This window comes from Pogona vitticeps, chromosome 2 (assembly GCF_051106095.1).
Source record: "Pogona vitticeps strain Pit_001003342236 chromosome 2, PviZW2.1, whole genome shotgun sequence".
NCBI lineage: Eukaryota > Metazoa > Chordata > Lepidosauria > Squamata > Agamidae > Pogona > Pogona vitticeps.
In genome coordinates, this window is record NC_135784.1 from 20,345,646 (window position 1) to 20,369,223 (window position 23,578).

Sequence of the window (23,578 nt, forward strand, 5' to 3'; positions counted from 1 at the left end):
TAAATTTCTTGATTTTCGAATTCTTTGCTTAATTCATCAGACTTTTGGAAATCTATAACCATAGGGGTTTTAGATTTTACAATCTTGCAAATTGTATCATTCTAGCATCTGCTCAATTTTCATTTTTTGACTCAGTACAAAACCTTTGTTTTGTTTCTTTATTTCCACCCCTAAATAATTTTGTATTGAACCCAAATTTTTTAATTTAAATTTCTTTTTCAGTTGCCTTTCAAACATGTTTATCTGGCTCTGATCCTATGACATGAAACATAGGTCATCCACATATGCCAACAATATATTCAGTTCATTTCCATTCTCTTTTATATATCGGCATGGATCATATTTTCTAACACTGCATGAAGAGATTGATTCTAGTTTCGAGCCTATTGTCGTAACCCGTAAATAGCCTTATTCAATTTCTAAACCATCCCTGGTTTTGACCCTTCAAAGCCAGGTGCTTTTGCCATGTATAACTCTTCTTTCAAGTCTGCATTTAAATATGCAGTTGTTATATCGTAATGGTTTATAAGATAATCCCTGGATGCTGCTAAGGCCAATGCTATTCTCATGGTTTCTGCTCTCACAGTAGGCGAAAACACCTCATCATAATGCAGGTTTTTTCTATTGTGTAAAGCCCTGAGCCACTAACCTTGCTTTGTACCTAAATTCTCCATTATTTTGCAGTTTTCTTTTGAAAACCCACTTGCTGCCAATCACCTTATGCTCAGGTGGTAGCCTAGTCTCAGTGAAGACCTTGTGGTCATCCATGGATTTCACTTCCTCTTTCATGGCCTCCTGCCATTTCTTCCTCATAACTTTTAGGCTCCTGGTACACATGGCACACCCTTATTTCCCCTACTCCAAACCTTGTGGGTGGAATCCCTTTGTTGGCCCTCTCAGTTAGGACACAGTGGCCTTGCTCTGTCCTGGCTCCAGGCCTTCTTTGAGGACTATCCGGGGAGAGGGCTTCTTTCCACCCCCTTAACTCTTGTGGGGTCCGTCGTGGTCAATTGTCTCCCTGTTGCCATTTAATATCTATATGATGCCTCTGCAATAGGCCTCTTTCATCAGGAGTTTTGTGTCACGATTATGTGGACAGCATGCAATACTTTCTCTCCTTCCAACCCCATTGCATTGGATGTTGTCTCATCCCCGAGTGCTGGGAACAACAGACTGAGGTTGAACCCAGAAAAAACGAAGGTCCTTTGGATGGATGCCCCTGATGTCAGCATATTATGCAGTCAAACAATTATGGGGGAATGCCCCTCCCCAAGCTTGCTAAGCTGTTGGCTGATTCTACAGTCGTAGAGAACAGTACATCTCTAAAGCCCGAGTCATTCCTCAATCACCATGCCATCACCAGTTTACTAAACCAGTGCACCATTAGCAGACAACTTACTAAGGAATATCCTCTTGGGGGATCGGCCCCGAGTTGTGATGTTGGGAGTGGTGATGTAGATGATACATTTGAAGCTGCAGGTGTAACCAGGGGTGGGTGGGGTTTTTATGGAGGAGCTGGAGGACTCTTGGGCAGATGCTATCGACCGGCAGGTGTTCAAGGCCTAAGAGGATTTGGCATTTTTGGAACACTCAACAGCCAGCTTGGAAAACTATCAACTGCAGAACTCCAGATACTGGGCATGGGGAAGTGTTTTGGGTGCTGCGAGAGGAAGTGGCCCGAGTACACCCCGACAAGGTGAGGTGATAAGGCTGGAGGACCGGCGATGGCTCTGTTGCTGGGAGAGCTCTTCGGCTGCTGGGATTGGAAGTCACCAGACTCAAGGATGCCAATCTGGAAAGGAGGGAAACCATCCCCTAGAGGGGGCCGCTTCTACAGGCGATGGGCACAATATCCAGTTGCCCTGTTGATCCTCCTCATGGGGAGGCAGCAATTCAATTGTCAGGAACATAGAGTGAGAGGTTTGTGACAGCTGTGAAGACCGCGCGGTGACTAACATGACTGGAGCAAAGGATACAGACATCACTTATCTCTGGATCGGCTGGTAGAGAATGCCGGGGAGAAAGTAGTGGTGTTGTATGTCAGCACAAAGGACATGGGGGAATGTAGCCACAAGGCCCTGGAGGCCAAATTTAGGTTGCTAGGGAAGAAGCTCAAAGCCAGGACCTCAATGGTAGTGTTCTCAGAAGTCCTCCCTCTTCCGCGCACAGGGCCAGCTGGGGCAGGTGGAGCTCAGGGGTCTCAACACATGGAGGTCAGGGGGAGGAGTTTAGATTTATTAGACACTGGGGAACAATTTGGGAGAAGCCAGGTCTCTACAAGAGGGATGGGCTTCACTTGAACAAACACAGAAGCAGACTGCTAGTGCGTATCATTAAAACATTGGCAGAGCAGCTTTTAAACTGAATCCCAGGGAAAAGCTGAATGATACTGAGCGGTGTCTGGTTCAGGACGCCTCATCCCTGTGGAATGCGGGTGGAGAGGGTTGTTGTTTCGTTGTTAAGTCATGTCTGAATCTTCGTGACCCCATGGACCAGAGCATGCCAGGCCAGGTGAAGAGGGCAGTGTAATAATTAGGACATATGTTCACAGTATTACATATCAAAACGGCAACTTCCTTAGTTCCTCAATTGTTTTCTTATCACTGGAGACTCCTTTTGGTGTCAAATGAAGGTTTCTCAGCCATGGGGAAATCAGCCTGAGGAGCGCCTGAGGGTCCATGACATACAACAGGAAAATAAGCTTGACAGGGACGTGGGCAGCAGGGATGGTGGACTGCAGACGTTGAGTCTCCAGCAGGAATTACTCTCAAGTTTTGCTTTTCTTGCTCCCCCCCCTCCTCTTTCTTGCCATAGACTTGGGAAACCCTGTTCCAGGGCCACCGCTTGGGAAGTGGTCACAGCTCCATATTCTCTCACCCAGTTCAACCTTGCCATGAAGTTAATGGTCAGGAAGCACTTCAGGATCACTAGGTCCAGGATCTGAGCCTTTGTGTGTTGCTTTTGTCCAACATTTTATTTTCCACCTAAGAATGCCTCCAATGGGGTCTCAGAGCCAGTAGTATTTTCCTGCTGGCCAAAGGCTGCCTGAACAGACCAGACCACTGAAGCTCTGCCAAGATAATCCCAAGGCTCAGATGGAGGGAAGGAAGGTGGGATTCTGCCTTCCCCTGAAAGCCACAGACGGATGGGCTTGAAAACATGGGAGAGTCAGAAGAGGGAAGCATCTCCCCTGTGCCTGATCTTTCTAATTTTTAAAATGATTCTCAACCCAAAGCCACCAAAACATAATGTGACTTCTTCCCGAGTTTCTTTTGTTCTTTATCAAAAAAGACAGACGGAGGGTTAAACGCACAGAGTGGCAGTTCCTAGAAGGGCATCTTGGAAGAGGGAGCGGCGTCAGTCCCCATAGAAACGGTCCCATTTGAAAAAGCGTCCCTTCCGGTCCTCCTTTTTTACTTCCTCCGGACAGAAAACGGGGCTTGGGCTGTTTTAAAGGCTGCCTGGGATCCGAGGAGAGGCTTGCAGCAAGGAGGGAGGGTGAGTCGGGGTTGGAGGGGGGAGGGAACTGGGGGAGACTGGGAGGGAGGGGAGGGGCGGGAGGGGGAAGAAAGGAGGGAAGGGCCCCCCAACTCCGAGGCCATCCGAGGGAAGGGAAGCCCCCCAAGACCGGGCAGGAGAGGCAGCCGGAGGGGAGCCCCCCCAAGGCCTGTTTGCGGCCCAAGCCTTTCTGCTGCCTGAAGGGCCGCATCCACCCCCCCTCCTTCCACCTCTCGTGCCCACAAAAGGGCTGATCCTGCACCTTCCGAGCCACTTCCAGGGGGGGGGAGAAGGTTCCCCTGTCTGGCTCCCTTGGAGGGCGAAAGGGTGGCGCTTGGTGGGCCCCCCCATTTAATGGAGGACACCTTTAGCCAACAACTCATTAGATCCCGAAACTCTGGGATTCCCTCGGATGGGATACGAGGCTGGTTCCCTCTTGGCTGACCTTCCAGACGGGGATGAAGGCCATCCTCTCCAGGCAGGCTTTCCTTGAGGGACTGACTGGTGGGTCTGAGAGGGAACTTTCAAGGGATTCTTATGGCTTTGAAATGTCTTTTTAGTCTTGGGTTTTATTTACAATGTTTAATCTAGTCTTTGTTTTATTTTGACAAGCTCTCTGGATACTTACTGTTTTTACTGCTAAATATTCTTTTTAGTGATGTAAATCACCTTGGATCCTGTTTAAGGAGATAGGTTGTATAAAATGATTTTAAATAAAAATAAATAAATGTGGGAGGGAAATTATGAGGTGTCTACCTAAAGGATTCTGTCAGATGGAGAGCTTTATCCTGTTCTAGTTAGGAAACTACACTAGCTGCCCAGAACAGACTTTGGTCTAGATGGGTATAAATTTAATGAATAAAAATAAAATAAATAAATTCCTTGCTGGTGATATATGCAATAGAACAGTCACCTGCTAAAGCTCTCTTCCTGAATAAGCAGAGAATGTTTTATGAGATTGTTTTTCAAAACTAATTGAATGTAAAACAATGACTACAAAACCAAAATACAAGTGAGTGTTTCACAAGATTGTGTAGATGTTATGAACAGAAGAACTGCTTTGATTGATGCCTAGCCTTTTAAAAGCCAAGCAGTGGTTGCCTGAACATTTCTTCCACATCAAAAGGATATAAAAGCAGCAAAGTATAAAAGAAACTCAGGGGAAAGGCTAAGGTTTTAGCGGCTTAAGGCGAAGAATGAATCTGAATAGTTAGAAAGGGATCAGGAAAAAAGGGAAGATGGTTCCACTTGTCAGTCTCTGACGGTCTCAAGCCCATTGGTCTGTGCCTCTCAGGTGAACGGACAAGAGCCCCATCCTTCTGTCTTCCCTGTTGGAGATGAGACTTGGTTGGTTTCCCTTTGTAGCATTTTTTTTTGGTCTGGCACATGCTCACTTGGGAGTGTCTTTGCTTTGCAGAGCTTCAGTCATGTCGTCTGTTAAGGAATTTATTTGCTCAGCAGGACGACAGTGGTTCGAAGACTGCGTTGGAAGTATTGTTGAGTACAGAATAAAATGGCAGACCAACACACTCCTCTCCCCAGAGCAGGAAGAGACCCAGATATTATGCAGGTAACTAGCCTTGGGACGTGCTCTGAAAGAACGGTGGAGAAGGTCCTAGATGAGGAGATGCCCAGCTCAGATATGCAATGCCAGAAATTCAGGGAATTCTCCTCCAAGGAGGCTAATGGTCCTCGAGAGGTTTGTACTCGACTCCACCACCTTTGCCGTCAGTGGCTCAAGCCAGAGCGACACACAAAGGCTCAGATGCTGGACCTGGTCATCTTGGAGCAGTTCCTGGCCATCCTCCCCCTGGAGATGTCGAGCTGGGTGAGAGAATGTGGAGCCGAGACCACTTCCCAAGCGGTGTCGCTGGCAGAAGGTTTCCTGGGTCTGAATCAGGCAGAAGAGAGAAAGCAGGAAGAGCTAGAGGTGAGAGTAATCCATGCCAGAGACATAGAAACTGAAATGGGGAGCCCATGACCCCTGCACTCGCTCCCTGTTTGAGGCTGTTCTGCTGGAATTTATTCTTTATGGTCCTTGAAAAGAATAACCATCCCCAAGATTGGGGAGACCCTCTTCCACTTTAAAACAAGGTGCATCCTCCTCAGCTGCATAGTTTTCCAAGTAAATTTCAGGTTTACCTCTACCCTTGGCACTGCACTCAATCCAGCCCTGTTGTAGGTGCAATGACACAATATGATGCCTTTCGGTGGGTTCCGGTGGGGATGGCCCTTTTCTACTCAAACGGGTCAAGAAAATGAGAGTAGAAATCTACAAATTTTACTAATTGCCTATATTTTTCTTAGAAAATCAGTGGAAGATGTCCCTTCTCTTCGAAATCCCAGCCTAATCTGCTGAGATCTTTTCCTCTTTCTTTTCTTCTCTACCTTCTTATTGCATGTCACGGATCCTCAGATGGGAAATCTCTCTGTAGAAGATCAGTCTGATTTCCCCAGAGCAGAGGAATCTCAGTTTGACACCAGACAGGATTCTCAGCAGGAAGAGATCAATCAAGGGAACGAAGGAGGTGTCAGCTTTATAGGTGAGGCTTTGTGCTAGAAAGGCGTGTTTTTCCCCCCTGTGGGAAATGTTTATCCTGTGACTTTTCAGCTGGGGATGGAGTGACATTCTTCTTTTGTTCTTTCTTTATTTCAAACCTACCACTTTAGTTTTTCAGTTTTCTGAGACTTATTATATAGCAGCCAGTTCCTTTGTTTCTGTCAAGGAGACCATGTGTGAAAAGATGCATTTCTCCCATGAAAACCTCTCAGATGTAAATTTGGGATTGGGAGGGATGTTCCCATTATGATAGGGTATGGTAGTAGCATCTCTCCTTGTTGCTCCTTCACTCTTCATTTTTTTCTAATTCCCTTTTTATATAGTGTTTATACAATATTTTGATCTAACTCCTTTCCATGTAGATTTTACGTCATTTTTGATATAGCACCTTTTTGTCAAACTCCGGCTGTGATTCTGACTGATTTTGAGATCATGGTTTCTGACATTGATATATAGGTGTTGCCGTAAGAAGTCCAAAGAATTCTGCCTTTTTATATATATAAAAAAATAACTCATCTGATCAGGAAAAGAGACACCATCTGAACAGTCTATCCCTGGTCTGAACTCCCAGCATGAACAGAAAAGTTTCTAAAACATAGCAAAGGGGAGTTCAACAACAGCTAGGAGACAAATATGTGAATCTGAAAGAAGGCAATAGAAATGAGACACCCAGGAAATTTGAATTTCCCACCCTTTTCCCCTGCCTTTTTTCCTTTGGAGGTCGAGTCTCCATTCGCAGGTCGAAGCCCCTTTTTCAAATGGAGTCATTCATAACTCGAATTGTTTGCAACTAGGGACGTTCGTAAGTCGAGGTCCCACTGTACACTTAGGTGCTAATGATGGAAGTTTATAGACCCACTTTCATTGGGTTATTAGATCCACATGATTATATACTGGGGGAACATTGTCGAAAATCCAAATATAAAATATGCAGTTAGACAGGGTATTGCTTTGCTCAGTTCACAAAAAAGAGGGATCGCCTAATATAGTGGGGTCTCGACTTACGAACGACCCTTCTTGTGAACAATTCATCTTACGAACCCGCCCTATAGGGAAATAAGGACTCGACATGCGAACTTCCCTCGAGTTACGAACAGGAAAAAAGTGCCCCCTCCCTCCCCTTAGAGGCTTCTGGAGGGGAAAAAAAGGTCAGAATCTTAAGAATAAATAAAAGAAAGTCTCTTACCAGGCCTTGGTAGCCCTGAAACAGCAGGAAAAAGAGCAGGAAACAGCTAAAAGCCCACACCAGAAGGGAGCCTGGCAGCCATTTTGTGCTTTCCCCGTCCCCGCTCCTTCCCCCTCCTCTCCCCGCTTATCAGCTGATCAGCTGGCTCTGAAGAAGCTTGGGGAGGCTTGCTCAGCACCTAAAAAGTCTGCCTGTGTGTCTTTGTGCTGAAAAAATCAGCACAACATGCTTTAAAACATGATTTAAAATTGGCTTCATTGAAAAAAAAAGATTTCAAAAGTGCTTTGCAAACTGTTCCCTGCCTCTCCCCTCCTTTCCTGAACCTAAGGGAAAAAAAGAAAAAATATCCCCCTCTAGTGGCAGAAGGCAGAATAGCAGCTTCCCATTAGTTTCTATGGACGGAAAAGAGCAGATACGGATTAAATAGTTTTCAATGCATTCCTATGGGAAAGGCAGATTCGACCTACGACCTTTTTGACCTACGAACCACCTTCCAATACGGATTAAGTTTGTAAGTCGAGACCCCACTGTATGATATGGTTCTGTGAAGGGAGATTCTTCTGGGGAATGTACTCATTTCACTAAGGGGTGGGCAGTGTGATCTCCTACATAGCAATCTTGCATTCTGTGTATTAATATGTTGCCCAATTTGAAATTGATAGTACAGTGGTGCCCCGCATAGCGATGTTAATCTGTTCCATATTAATCGTCGCTATGGGGAAACATCGCTAAACGGAAAGGAAAAACCCATAGGAATGCATTAAACTTTGTTTAATGCCTTCCTATGGGGCCCAAACTCACCGTTCAGCGAAGATCCTCCACAGTGCCGCCATTTTCGCATCCTCGGTAAGCGAGGGCAGGGCGCGAAAACACTTATGGTGGCCAGTTTGGGCACCCAGTGGCCATTTTGGAACCGCCAATCTGCTGTTTAAAAAAACATCACAATGCGAAAATCGGCAAGCGAAACACTTACCGATCATCGCGATCCGATGTTTTCCTATTCAGAACATTGCAATGCGATCGCATTAGCGATCTAAAAAATAGATCGCTATGCAGATTCGTCGTTAAACGGTGCACTCATTAAGCGAGGCACCACTGTATTACAAAAAGTGATAATTTACCTCTGGCACTGACAGTAATATACCCAACATGTAATCCTCATCAATTGCAATTACAATTGTACTCCATCAAAAATTTAGAAGTGACTGGTCACAAGAGAATTAAATGGTCACCAGTGGTAGATATGGCACTGACTCAGCTACTGAAGACTGAGGAATATATGAATGCCTGTAGCACCATTCTCACTGCCAGCAATGACACTGAGGCAATAAAGCTATTTCAAATCCTGACTGTAAAACATGGAGCACACCTAAAAATGCGGGCAACCTCTACTTATGCTTAATCCATCTCAGAAAATGTTTGTTAGTTGCAACGTTCATAAGCAGAAGCAAAATTTCCTGTAGGACTGCATTGAAAACCATTTAATCTGTTCCAGCTGTTTTTCGTTCTTATCTAGAGCCAAGCCAAGTCAAGCACCTTTTAGCTTTAAAAAAGGGCAGGAAAGGAGGGATGGGGGAGAGAGGGAAGGAAGGAACAATGGCGAAAAGAGGAAAGAAAGAGGGGCACACAGACCCCTCAGACAAAGGTTTGTGCTGTTAAGCACGAAAAGAGAGGAGAGAGAGAGAGAGAAGACAAGGGGGCAGAGCCTTGAGTCTACAGTAGACTCCATTTTAAAACTCCATTTTAAAGCCTGCCTGCCTGCATCAACAAGCACCACAGTTTTCTAATTTTAAAAGAGACAGACTTTGGAGCCACATTTTAAACACACATTTTAAAACAAAAGACAGGTCACAGTACACAAACCCTAGAAGCCACAGAATCCAGCAAGCGTTATTCCGGCGCAGAACTCCTCATCACAAAAAGAGAGTCTAAACTGCATTTTACAGCCTGCCTGCATCAACAGCCAGCACAGCCCCTCACAGAATATCTTCTGATTTTAAGGGAAAAAGACTGTGGAGTCTAAACTGCATTTTACAGCCTGCCTGCATCAACAACCAGCAACAATTATTACAGCAAACAAATCTCCAAAGGAAAAAAAAAGACTTTGGAGTCACATTTTCAGCCCACACATTTTAAAACAACAGAGGTCACAGTACACAAATGTGGGGATCTGCAAGATGAGGGGAAGTAGGGGTCTTGCAGATGAAGCCTGTCTCGGGATCTGCAGATGAAACCTCCCTCCCCTCTTGACCTGCAAGGAGAAAGGAGACGAGCGCTCAGGGGTATGTTTCAGGGCGGGATCCGGATGAACAAGGACAGCGTGCCGTCAGGCCTCTGTCCGGATGGAATCTCCTCCTCCTTTGCCGCGCCCCCTTTTTTATTGTACTCTACTACCTTTGCACTAGTTAATCAATACAGAGGTAACTAATTTCCTTGAATACACAGCAGAATAACCAGAGTGCTGGTAAACAGAGACAGCTAATTTCCTTGAATACAAAGGCATCAGTAAACAGAGTGGTTGGTAAACAGACAGGCTGGTAAACAGACAGTTAATAGTAAACAGACACAGATAACTCCAAATATACAGACAATGTAAACATTCCTGAGGAAGACACTTTAACTACATTACCCAGAGACAATAGACAGCAGGTTAATGATCATCCTTACTGGAAACTAGTGACTTGCAGTTTTAGCATGAGGCCTGCCATTGCCATAGATATATACATTTGCTACTGCCACAGACATATACATTGTAACAGCATAACAGCATAAATTTTCCCCACACACAAACCCTAGAAGCCGCAAAATTTTACATTTTAAAAATTGCAATCTAATTTTCACATTTAATTTTGATTTAATAGTACAGTCTACTTTTCACATTTTAAATCCACACTGGGAGACCCAGCAGGGCACAGAAACATAACCCCCCACCTAGCCCTAACCCCCACCAAGCTGCAAAAAACCCTCTACACTACAGTAAATACTGTACAGTGTATGTACTCACCCAGAACAGGCAGTCTCTCTATTTAAAAAAAAAGTCAAAAATCCAAAAATAATAAAAAGCAAAAAAACACATACACACACACAGTCCATACAGTACAGTACCAGGCAATACCAGGTAGTACAGTACCAGGCAGTTTTAAGACTGTCCCTAGCCACTCTTTAACTGCTTGGACGAGCGATGTTGCAGACAGACAGCCTCTTTGCTGGCCAATGGTCAACCGAAAGTTCAAATTTTATGCTTTCCCCGCGTCCCCCGCATTTTTTGTCTGTATCTTGAAGCTCCGTTCGCAAGTAGAAGCAACATTTTGCAGACGGAGGTGTTCGTAAGTTGGATCGTTCATAGGTAGGGACGTTCGTAAGTAGAGGTTCCACTCTAGACTCTGGAAGAGCTTAAAAAACAGCCAGCTGGTTTGATAGTGAATATAAGCAGGCCAAGACCCAAATGAGGGAAATTTATTATAAGTACAGTGGTGCCTCAAATAGCGAGCGCCACTATTAACGAAAAAACTAAATAGCGATGTGGTTTTCGAGGCATTTTTAAGCCTTGATTAGCGATTTTCCTATGGGCAATTTTCAAATAGCGATCTTCGGGACCGCGCTTCGAATAGCGAGTCTGTTTTAGGTCCCCTGTTTTCGATTAGCAAGTTTTTAAACAGCCGCGCAATCGCTATTTTTAAAAGGGTTTAAAGTTAAGGTTTAGGGTTTGAAATGTTTGAGATAATAAAGTGCACTGAATAAAACCTTTGTTAACCCAATTTGACCTTGTTCTGACTCTTTGTTAGTTTGTTGTGGAATTCCCCCCCCTTGATATGCATTGAATAGGTTTCAATGCATTTCAATGGGGGAACCGCGTTTTGAATAGCGAGGTTTCCTATGGAGATTTTCCATTAACGACGGCAATTTGTTCCTATGGGAACGGATTAACCGGCTTTCAATGCATTTGAATGCGAAACCCCATTTTGAATAGCGAAAAAATCCAATAGCGATGTTTTTTGCGGAACGGATTAACATCGCTATTGGAGGCACCACTGTACATGAAAACTCAATCGCAATCTTTGTTGAATGAGAATGTTGCCAACAGACAAGCACATAAATTATTAATTAAGGAGAAAAAGGAACTAGCAGCTATAAATGCATGAGAAATGTTGATAAAAGTCTCTAGTGATGGAGATACTGGGCTTTTTTGGGCGCACAATAACAAGTTTAAGGAACAATGGCTGCTCAATCCCAACGTGTATTATAGGTTCCCATAAATGGCTGCAGCACTGCAAGGCATTATTATTCTTTGATTCTAATCCCCAGGATAGCCAAACAATGGTAGCAATATATTTGCGAAGGCTTTCACGGCCAGGATCTGATGGTTTTTGTGGGTCTTTTTGGCTCTTTGGCCATGTTCTGATGGTTGTTCTTCCAAACGTTTCGCCAGTCTCTGTGGGCAGGAGTCAGAACTTCAGAGGACACAGTTTCTGACTGGCGAAACGTTAGGAAGAACAACCTTCAGAACACGGCCAAAGAGCCCAAAAAACCCACAACAACCAACGGTTGCAATGGTAAAAATCTCCTTGATTCGTCACCAGTTTCAGTAAACTGGGTTGAGAGCTTTATCCACCAAGTTTAAAACAAGGCACCATCTGCATATAGTAGAGCTGAAATGGGTTTAGTTGGCAGTTTAGGGCCATTCATTTTGTACAATGTGGGTTAAAACAAAGAAAGACAGAACTTGGTTCGTTTGTCTATATTTCCTGAAAAAGGGTGGTAATAAATAAATAAAAAGATGATCCAAAATACAGTGGTGCCTCGAATAGCGAGGTTAATGCGTTCCGAAAAAAACCTCGGTATTCAAATTCATCGCTATTCAAAACGCGGTTTCCCATTGAAATGCATTGAAAGCTGGCTAATCCATTCCAATTGGAACGAACTGCCGTTGTTAATGGAAAATCTCCATAGGAAACCTCGCTATTCAAAACGCAGTTCCCTAATTGAAATGCATTGAAACCTATTCAATGTATCTCAATGGGGGGAAAAATTCCACAACAAATTAACAAAGAGTCAGAACAAGGTCAAAATGGGTTAACAAAGGGTTTATTAAGTGCACTTTACGATCGCAAACATTTCAAACCCTAAACCTTAACTTTAAACCCTTTTAAAAATAGCGATCGCACGGCTGTTTAAAAACTTGCTAATCGAAAACAGGGGACCTAAAACGGACTCGTTATTCGATGCGCGGTCCTGAAGATCGATATTAGAAAATCGCCCATAGGAAAAATCGCTAATCAAGGCGAAAAAATGCCCCAGAAACCACATCGCTATTCGTTTTCCTCATTAATAGAGGCGGCTCGCTATTCGAGGCACCACTGTAAAAGAAAATTCTGGTGCAGCAGTTGAACTCTAGTATCTAGAAGAAAGGAGAAATCCTGACATTTTGTGTTTTTTAATTGTTGGAGAAATTCTTTTACTCAATAAAAAATAAAAAGTCTCAGTCTTCTTCCCTCTTGGAATATCATTCATTCAGGGTTTCCTTAAATTGCAGAATTTTCAGTGCGTGAATGTGTGCCTTCAACTGTGGCGGGAATCCTCAGGTGCTAAACAAAGACTTTAGTATTTAGTCCATGTTTTTAGGATTATGATATTCTCTTGAGAGGAGCTTCTACGTCTGGCTCCTCAACTTCTTTCGTCTCTCCTGCAGGGGCCGGCGCGAGGCCAACGACAAGTAGTCCTTCATCTCTTCATTGCCATGAAGAAGCCGATCTGGTAGGACAAATGCCTTGTGTATTTCGATATACTGTATTTTATGCTTACAATTTATGCCTCTTGGAGTTTCTGTGGTTTATTTAACTACTTATTTAATGTACTACTATTATATTTTTGAAACAGAATAGTGTATGACACTTAATGGGGCAGAGAGTGTATTGTGTGTCTGTGTATTAGTAAATAAATTAGTAAAAAGTAGTAACTAAATAAATAAATAAGGGACGTGGTGGCGCTGCGGGCTAAACTGCAGAAGCCTGTGCTGCAGGGTCAGAAGACCAGCAGTCGGAAGATCGAATCCAAGCGACGGAGTGAGCGCCCGTCGCTTGTCCCAGCTCCCGCCAACCTAGAGGTTCGAAAGCATGCAAATGCAAGTAGATAAATAGGGACCACCTTGGTGGGAAGGTAACAGCATTCCATGTCTTAAGTTGCACTGGCCATGTGACCACAGAAAGATTGTCTCTGGACAAACGCTGGCTCTATGGCTTTGAAACGGGGATGAGTACCGCCCCTAGAGTCGAACCCGACTGGACAAAAATTGTCAAGGGGAACCTTTACCTTTTAAATAAATAATCCCTGTACATTCAACCACTTTTGCTCTTAATCAGTCTGGCGCTTTCCTTTTTAATGAAATGCTCCATTTGATCAGTGCTTACATAGAAGGCTGGTATAGTATGGTCTTCTCAGTGTGATAAATAGCAATACCTACCCACTGTTTTCCAAGCCCAATTCAAAGCCCTGTTTATTGCCTATCAAGCTCTAGCCGGCAATCTGAAGGACCGTCTCTCCCCATGTGAGCCTCCTCGGCTCTTAAGAGCCTCACAGGGGACCCACCTCTGGGCCATCGCAGGTAGACCTGATGGGGACACGAGAAAGGGCCTTCTCTGTGGCAGCTCCAGTTTACTCAGGAGATTGGGTTGTCCCATCCTTTTCTCCCTCCGCTGACAGCAGAAGACCCACCTTTTCCAACTGGCTTTTACTAGCTGAGTCTTGTGTGCTGGTTTTTACCTAGTAAGTTTGTTTATAAGGTTGTAAATGTTTTTAATTCTTTAATGTATTTTAATTATACTTAATTTCTTTTTAATGTATAATTTATTCTGTTTTAAACTCTACTTGTTTTTCACATAGTGAGCTGCCTTGAGCCTCTTCCTTGGGAGGAAGGTAAAGATTCCCCTTGACATTTAGTCCAGTCATCTCCGACTCTAGGGTGCAGTGCTCATCCCCATTTCCAAGCCATAGAGCCAGCGTTTGTCCGTAGGCACTTTCCGTGGCCACTTCGCCAGTTCGATGAAACACGGAACGCTGTTACCTTCTCACTGTGATGGTACCTATTTATCTACTCACATGTACATGTTTTCAAACTCCTATGTTGGCAGGAGCTGGGACAAGCAACAGGAGCTCACTCTGTCGCGTAGATTTTATCTTCAAACTGCTAGTCTTCTGACCTTGCAGCACAGAGGCTCCTGTGGTTTAACCCGCAGAGCCACCGTGTCCCACACCTCGGGAGGAAGGTGGCACACAAGTAGTGGGCTGTTTGAGGTTTTCCAAAAGTGAGTGTGGGGACACCAGGAATTACTTTCCCACCCCTCCAAAGCCTGGATTATTCTAGCATCCTGTTGCTGACAGAGGGTCCCTGGTTGCCTCAAGGAAGCTGACAAGGAGGGACGGTGGGTCACCAGTAGCTCTTTCCCTCCCCCTGTTCTTTCCCAGCAACTGAGGTTTGGAGGCCTCTCTTCCTGAAGGGAGCACGTGGCCAAAGTGACTGGTAGCCCTTACTTCATGGATCCCTACCATATGAGACCGACCAACTTCTCTTCAGTTGTTCCTTGGGATTGAGGAGGTTATCTTTATTAATCCTATGAAGAAGGCCTCCTTTCTTTTCCATTTTTAGGGTCCAGTGACCTATGAGGAGGTGGCCGTGCACTTCACCCAGGAGGAATGGGCACTGCTGGATCCTGACCAGAGGGCCCTCCACCAGGAGGTCATGGAGGAGAACTGGCAAACTGTATCCTCTCTTGGTAAGGCTCTCTTCTTCTCTGGTTGATTCTAATCTCCATCGTTACCAGTGTTATAACGACTACCAACAATAACAACAATAATGCTTCCATACTAGGATGGTGTCCCGACTGACTTTAGCCACTGCGATATTGGCAAATTTATTGCTACAGTGATCCCACGGAAAATAACAGTAAAGCTATCAAGAAGCATATTAAGCTAAAAGAAAACCAGTATTAAGATTTAAAGGTCCTCATACAGTCCTAATTCAGTATAAAGGCCTTCACTTGGATGTTATAAAGAGTATAATGTTGGTACCAGGTGTCCATGAAGGAAATCATTATGTTTCTCTTAACTTTTTTAAATTAGTTTATAGATGTGATGGAAAACAAAAAGGGGGAAAAGGACAATGTATGATAGTACTTGAAAGGCTGACAATTTCGTCTTTCCATTAGAGATTTCTTGCCTCAAAATCCACGTCTTAAGAAAACTTTTTTTCGGTCTCTAGATCTGTTCATCTCTCCAGTTGAGCCTTTTTTGCATTTGTCGTCCTTTCCTGCAGATAAATGGAGAGAGAAAAAGGTATGCCCCGGATATGAAAAGACGTGTACACACAAATTAGAGGTTGCAGGACACCCGAGAACACACAGACAAGAAACCTGTACCCAAGAGAAGCCATACAAATTCATCATGTGTGGGAAACATTTTCCTCTGATGTTAGGACGGATGGTTCACAGAAGTGTCTGCACGGAAAAGAATACCTTTTTGAGCAAAATGTCTGGGAAATGTTTAAACTGCAAGGAACGCTTTCTGAGCCATCGAAGAGTTTACACAGGAGAAAAACTGCACAAATGCCAGGAGTGTGGGAAATGTTTTGCTTGGAATTCACAGCTTGTGAGTCATAAGAAGGTTCACACAGGAGAGAAACCATACAAATGTCAGGAGTGTGGGAAATGTTTTGCTCGAAATTCACATGTTGTGAGTCATAAGAAGGTTCACACAGGAGAGAAACCCTACAAATGTCAGAAGTGTGGGAAATGTTTTGCTTGGAATTCACAACTTTTGCGTCATATGAGGATCCACAACGGAGAGAAACCCTACAAATGTCAGGAGTGTGGGAAATCTTTTGCTCGGAATTCAAACCTTCTAAGACATACGCGAGTTCACACAGGGGAAAAACCCTACAAATGTCAGGAGTGTGGGAAATGTTTTGCTTGTAATTCACAGCTTGTGAGTCATATGTGGGTTCACACAGGAGAGAAACCCTACAAATGCCGGGAGTGTGGGAAATGTTTCACTATGAATTCAAACCTTTTGAGTCATATTAGGATCCACAAAGGAGAGAAACCCTACAAATGCCAGGAGTGTGGGAAATGTTTCACTTTGAATTCAAACCTTTTGAGTCATATTAGGATCCACACAGGAGAGAAACCCTACAAATGCCAGGAGTGTGGGAAATGCTTCACGTGGAATTCAGCCCATTTGCATCATATGAGGATCCACAAAGGAGAGAAACCCTATAAATGCCAGAATTGTGGGAAATCTTTTGCTCGGAATTCACAGCTTGTGACTCATATGCGAGTTCACACAGGAGAGAAACCCTACAAATGCCAGGAGTGTGGGAAATGTTTTGCTGGGAATTCACAGCTTGTGAGACATAAGAGTGTCCACACAGGAGAGAAACCATACAGATGCCAGGAGTGTGGGAAATGTTTTGCTCAGAATTCACACCTTGTGCGTCATATGAGGATCCACAACTGAGAGAAACCCTGCAAATGCCAGGAGTGTGGGAAATGTTTTGCTCAGAATTCACAGCTTGTGAGTCATACGCGAGTTCACACAGGAGAGAAACCCTACTGTAATGAAGTTCTTCCTTAGCGTGGGATGCACTGGTAGTAAAGGCAGGAAAAAGACAAAGAGGCTCTTCGGAAATTCTAACATTAACATTTTTATTGGTAACAGAACTCAACTCAGCAGTGTCAAAAGGGTCTTGCAAACCATTCTCTGGCAACAACTTATACTTTTTAGGGCGCACGTCTGGTGGCTTGTCCATCTCTCCTAAAAGGGAGCCGGTCCGAACCGTTCTCGATCTGTCATGGGTCTGAGGGGGGCACTCCGTACTGCACACACCGTTCCACAGCACGGATGCCTGGCCCAATCTCCCTCTAGGGGTTTCTGTTGGGAAACAGGTCCAGGCCGGATCACCCTCGTCCCACCAGGGTGATTCCGAGGATAGACCACTGCCGTCCATTCTAGAGGATTGTACCCCTTTCCTCTCCTGCTGGGTATTATCGGATCTGGGAGCAAACCTCCTCCTAAGGATAGGTTAGGAAAATCCACGGTTATACCCGTTGCGACGCCTGCTCTGAGCATGGGCTCTGTCTGGACCCCTCGGCTTATCTTTCAATCTGGATCTCCATCTGTCCAAAGTCTAAAAACGCGCTCTCTCCTTTCCTCCTTTATATCCTCCCACACAATGAGGTCTAGCTCCTCCCCTCCGTCGTCAGCCAGACATACTTCTGCCGGTTTTTCTTCTACTACCATTTAGAGGTTACTAGGCGCTCCTCACTTGTGAGGCCGGGTCTGGAGGCTCTCCATGTGTGGATTGGGGCCAGGGATGGTATTGGGATCTTGCTGGGTTACCGCGCTCCCAGCAACCCAGCCACCTCCCTACCGGAGCTGGTGGACTTCGTCTCCGCGGCACTGTTGGAGTCCCCGAGACTTTTGGTCCTGGTTGACTTTAACATCCATGCGGAGGCAGAGGTAGCCGGGCCAGCTCTTGAGTTCTTGGAAACCATGGCTTTCTTGTACTTGTCCCAACATGTCAACGGCCCCACACACATGGGCGGCCATATGCTTGATCTGGTCTTTTCTACCGAGTGTAGCGAGTGTGGTCTGATGGTGACTGACCTTGTGTCAGTCCCCTTGTCATGGTCAGACCATTACCTGATAAAATGTAACCTCGCAATGGCGCTTCCCCCCCGCAGGGAGCAGGGACCTATTTTGATGGCCCGCCCTCGAAGGTTACTGGATCCCATGAGATTCCAGGATACCATGAGAGGGATTCCAGCGGCACTGTCTGGCGCTCCTGTTGAAGTCCTGGTTGAAGGTTGGTTCTCCGCCGCCACTAGAGCTGTTGACACGATCGCACCCAAACGCCCTCTCCGGAGTAGAGCTCGGCCAGGACCCTGGTATAGTCAGGATCTACGAGCGATGAAGCGAATAAGGAGACAGCTAGAGTGCACTTGCAGGAAGGAACCGACGGCTTACAATAAGATTGCTGTCAGAATTGCAACTAACCGTTACCTTGCCAAGGTAAAGGCTGCTAGAAGAGCTTACGTCGCTGACCGGATAAGCGAAGCTTCCAACTGGCAGGCGCAACTTTTCCGTATAGTTCGCGATCTATCCAGAATTGGCCAGGGTGAAGGGCCTCCTTCTATCATCTCACCTGACCAATTTGCAGCATTTTTAAATCTAAAGTGGAGGCCATCCGCCGTGACCTTTCGCCTTTTTTAAATACAATGAATCGAGCAGAGATGTCCAGTGCTCCGTCCTACCCGGTAATTGTCGATTCTTTTCAGCCTGTAACATCAGAGCTGGTAGATGGCGCTTGATCGCTGTCGGGCCACCACCTCTTCTCTCGACCCTTGCCCAGCCTGGCTAATCAAAGCAGCCAGGCCAGTAACAACCGAATGGGCCACTGCAATAATTAATGGGTCTCTCCAGGAGGGCAAGATACCCCTTGCCCTCAAGGAGACACTCATTAGGCCCATTAGGAAGAAACCAAATCTGGCGGCGGACGAAATTGGCAATTATAGGCCCGTCGCCAGTGTGTCCTTCCTCAGCAAAGTGGTTGAGAGGGTGGTGGCAGACTAGCTTCAGGCGCTCTTAGACGAAACCAATGCTCTAGGCCCATTTCAGTCTTCAGGCTGCGCTATGGTACAGAGACGGCACTGGTCGCACTGCTGGATGACCTGTTGAGGGAGGCCGATGGGGGCAATGTGTCCTTGTTGGTCCTCCTCGACATCTCAGCTGCCTTTGATACCGTCGACCATGGTATCCTCCTGGGGAGGCTCTCCGAGCTGGGAGTCGGTGGCCTGGCACTTGCCTGGCTCCACTCCTTCCTGGAGGACCGCCCCCAGAGAGTGCAGATTGGGGAGAATGTCTCAGCCCCGTGGAGTCTCAATTGTGGGGTTCCACAGGGGTCGATCATCTCCCCAGTGCTGTTCAACATCTTCATGAGTACGCTGATGACACACAGCTCTACATCTCTTTTACTCCAACTTCAGTGGATGTCGTCCAGTCCCTCCAGCGCTGCCTGGAGACCGTACTGGAATGGATGCAGTCAAATGGATTGAGGCTGAACCCAGACAAGACGGAGGTCTTGAGGGTGGGTGGCCCTCCCGTCAGCGGCATAGGTGACTCCCTTTCTTTTGGAGGGATGACCCTTGCCACAAAGAGTGAGCTCCGCAGCTTGGGGATACATCTGGACCCGGCGCTAACCATGGAAACCCAGGTGGCGTCCGTGGTCCGTTCTGCCTATTTTCATCTATGGTGGATTGCCCAGCTGCGGCCATATCTTGATCGGGGGGCCCTCAGTACTCTAGTCCATGCGCTCGTAATCTCGAGAGTAGACCATTGTAACAAACTCTACGTGGGGCTGCCTTTGAGGCTCATGCGGGAACTCCAGATGGTCCAGAATGCAGCAGCCAGGCTTATTAGTGGGGTGAGAAAATATCAGCACATCTCCCCCACTCTGGCTGCGCTGCACTGGTTACCTATTCGTTTCCACATTTACTTCAAAGTATTAATGATTACATATAAAGCCCTAAACGGATTGCGACCTCAATATTTGGCAGATTGCCTCCTCCCACCCAGATCTACCCGAGTCACCCGACATAGCCAGCAGGGACAGCTGAGGGGACTGACGCCGAGGGAGGCCCGGAAGGAGAAAACAAGAATCCGGGCCTTCTCGGTGGTTGCCCCTCAGCTGTGGAACACACTTCCCACTGAAATTCGGCTGGCACCCTCGCTGGGTGTGTTCAAAAACCAACTAAAAACATGGTTATTCAGACAGGCCTTCCCCCCCAGTCACCTGAGTTCTCCCCCCCCATTTTTTCAGGTTCTTAATGTTGCCATCTTGGATAGTATTAATTATAATAATTGCATTATGGTAGTTATTTTCTACATTGTTTTAATGTGTTTTAATTTTTGTAAGCCGCCCCGAGTAGACGTTGTCTAGAGGGGCGGGGTAAAAATTAAATAAACAAATAAATAAATAAAAATACTGCTTCCGCCTGCTCTATTTCAATCAACACTCCCTCCACACACCCACTCTCCTTTATGGTTTCTTTCTTCTCTGAGGACGGCACACTCCTCTTCTCTCCTTCACACCTACAAATGTCAGGAGTGTGGGAAATGTTTTGCTCAGAATTCACACCTTGTGCCTCGTATGAAGATCCACAAAGGAGAGAAACCCTTCAAATGCCAGGAGTGTGGGAAATGTTTTGCTCGGAATTCATAACTTGTGAATCATATGCGAGTTCATACAGGAGAGAAACCATACAAATCCCTGGAGTGTGGGAAATATTTCGCTCAGAATTCACACCTTGTGCATCATATGAGAATCCACAAAGGAGCGAAACACTACAAATGCCAGGAGTGTGATGATTCATTTGGAATTCGCAGCTTCTGAGACATAAGGGAGTCCACACAGGAGAGAAACTATACAGATGCCAGGAATGTGAAAAATAATTTAGTCAGAATTCACAACTTGTGAATCATAAGAGTGTCCACACTGGAGAGAACTCACAGAATTGCTAGGAGTGTGGCGATTGTTTTGCAGACACATCAACTCTTGTGAGGCATAATGGGGGTCTGCACAGGAGAGAAACCAAATAAATGTCAGGAGTATGGGAAACGTTTTGCTTACAGTTCAGAGCTTGTGAGTAATCAGTGTCTCCATACTGGAGAGAAACTATAGAAATGCTACGAGTGTGATATGTGTTTTGTCCAAGTCTGAAGCATGAAGGAATCCATACATGGAAGAACCCCTGCCTCAGTTTATTCATTTATTTGTTTATTTACAATATTTCTACAGCACCTTTCTCTTTGAAAAGGACCGAGGGCAGCTTACAACAGTCTAAGACAGTATTCAGATTTTGGAACAATGAGTGTATAACAGTTGTTAACATCATTAGACAGAGCTAAAAATACATATAAAGAGGCATCTCATTAAAAGGCCATTTTAAAGTTAAGAACTATATATGTACAAATATTTAAAAGGGAGGGGAAAAGTCACTTTGAGAATTGGAAAATCCGAAGCTGGAAAGCACAATAATAATCCATCTAAAAATCACATACAGGTGGCTAAATTACTGAGGGAAGGCTTGCCTGAAGAGGAAGGTCTTTTCCTCGTCACGGAAGGCTATCAAAGATGGGGCCAGCTTGGCCTCCTGTGGGAGGGAGTTCCAAAGTCTGGGAGTAGCCACAGAGAAGGGCTGCTCCTGTGTCCCCATCTGATGCAATTGTGAGGGTGGGGAGACAGAAGGAAAAGCCTCACTTCGTGATCGTAAATCCCAGGCCAGCTCATAATGGGAGATGGCTTGTAGTTTAAAAGTAGCAATGCTGCATTCAGCAATCCTGCTGCTGTGTTTTGGATCTGCTGAAGCTTCCTGACACTTTCGATTGGCAGCCCCACATGAAGTGTGTTACAGTAATCCAGGTTCTGCCCTATATCTGCTATTACAGTGGTCCCCAACCTTTTTAATGCTGGGGACCGGTTTTGTTGAAGACCATTCTTCCAAGGACCGGTGGGGTGGCTGTTGCCGCTGCCGGCATCCGTGAATGGGGCGTGGGGGGGCGTCCGTGCGTGGGAGTACCTGTTATGCAGTAGTATGTTATGCCATCATTTAAAGTGCCTCTGAGGAATCCCAAATAAAGATCAGCTATGCTAGTAGGTCTTTCCTGACGTTTTCTTAGTCACATCCACCAGCAGAAGCCATGGTCCACAGAGAGCTTTCAAAGCACCAGAGGGATCTCATTGTTCAAAAGGTATCAGTAGAAGGGTATAAAAGAATTTCCAAGGCATTAGATATACCATGGAACACAGTGAAGACAATCATCATCAAGTGGAGAAAATATGGCACAACAGTGACATTACCAAGAACTGGACATCCCTGCAAAAGTGATGAAAAGACTAGAAGAAAATTGTGCAATTGTGCCAAGAGGCCTACAGCAACATTAAAGAAGCTGCAGGAATATCTGCCAAGTACTGGCTGTATGCTACATGTGACAACAATCTCTCGTATTCTTCATATGTCTGAGCTATGGGGTAGACTGGCAAGATGGAAGCCTTTTCTTATGAAGAAAAACATCCAAGCCTGGCTAAATTTTGCAGTAACACACCTGAAGTCTCCCAAAAGTATGTGGGGAAAAGTGTTATGGTCTAATGAAACCAAGGTTGAACTTTTCAGCCCTAATTCCAAAAGATATATTTGGTGCAAAAACAACATTGCACATCACCAAAAGAATGCCATACCCACAGTGAAACATGGTGGTGGCAGCATCATGCTTTGGGGTTGTTATTCTTCAGCTGAGACAGGGACCTTAGTCAAGGTAGAGTGAATTATGAATAGTTCCAAATACCAGTCAATATTGGCACAAAACCTTCAGGCTTCTGCTAGAAAGCTGAACATGAGGAGGAATTTCATCTTTCAGCATGACAACAACACAAAGCATACATCCAAATCAACAAAGGAATGCCTTCACCAGAAGAAGATTAACGTTTTGGAATGGCCCAGCCAGAACCCAGACCTGAATCTGATTGAATATCTGTGGAGTGATCTGAAGAGGCCTGTGCCCAGGAGACGCCCTTGCAATCTGATAGATTTGGAGCATTTTGGCAAAGAAGAGTGGGCAAATATTGTCAAATCAAGATGTGCCATACTGATAGATTCAAACCCAAAAAGGTGCTTCGATATAGTATTAGTTTAAGGGTCTGCACACATATGCAACCATATTATTTCAGTTTTTATTTTTACTTCCCTCCACCTAAAAGATTTCACTTTGTTGTTCAACTGAGTTGTGCAGTTCATAGGTCTCATTAAAGGTGGAAATGGTTCTGAAATGATTTATCTTTGTCTCATTTTTTGCATCACAGACACTTGACATTTTAACAGCGGTGTGTAAACTTTTTATATCCACTGTAGCTCTTAATTTAAAAACCAGCACAACAGCACACTGTGCCACATAAGCTCAGGAATGTTAAGTAAAATATGTCAATGGCTTACATTCTGTTGCACAGCAATGCAAAATTATAACATTTAGACACAAATTGCCTTTCGTTAAGAAATCTCCATAGATGTTATCTGCATGCAGCAGATGTCTACAGAAACTTCCTCATTTTGGGTAATTTGTGTCTAAATCATATGCCTTTTGTGTAACTGCACAAGATTTCAGCCAATGGATGGAATCCTACTAGTATGTGGGCAAGGTATGCATAACTTTCCACAGCTAACTGCAGCTAATTGACAAGGTGCTCAGATGAGTCTGAGTTTCAGTCTTTGGAAAACTTCCAAACTAATTAA

General features: G+C 45.1%; 1 protein-coding gene across 1 annotated transcript; it reads left to right on the forward strand.

Annotated features, from left to right (window-relative positions):
* Positions 1 to 3,566: 3,566 nt before the first annotated feature.
* On the forward strand, positions 3,567 to 23,118 carry LOC110071426 (uncharacterized). The gene is given in 5 exon segments (XM_072988322.2): positions 3,567 to 5,428; positions 5,915 to 6,041; positions 12,934 to 12,998; positions 14,887 to 15,013; positions 15,553 to 23,118. Coding segments are annotated over 5 exon segments (2,052 nt in total). The 5' UTR covers positions 3,567 to 5,011; the 3' UTR covers positions 16,869 to 23,118.
* Positions 23,119 to 23,578: the final 460 nt, after the last annotated feature.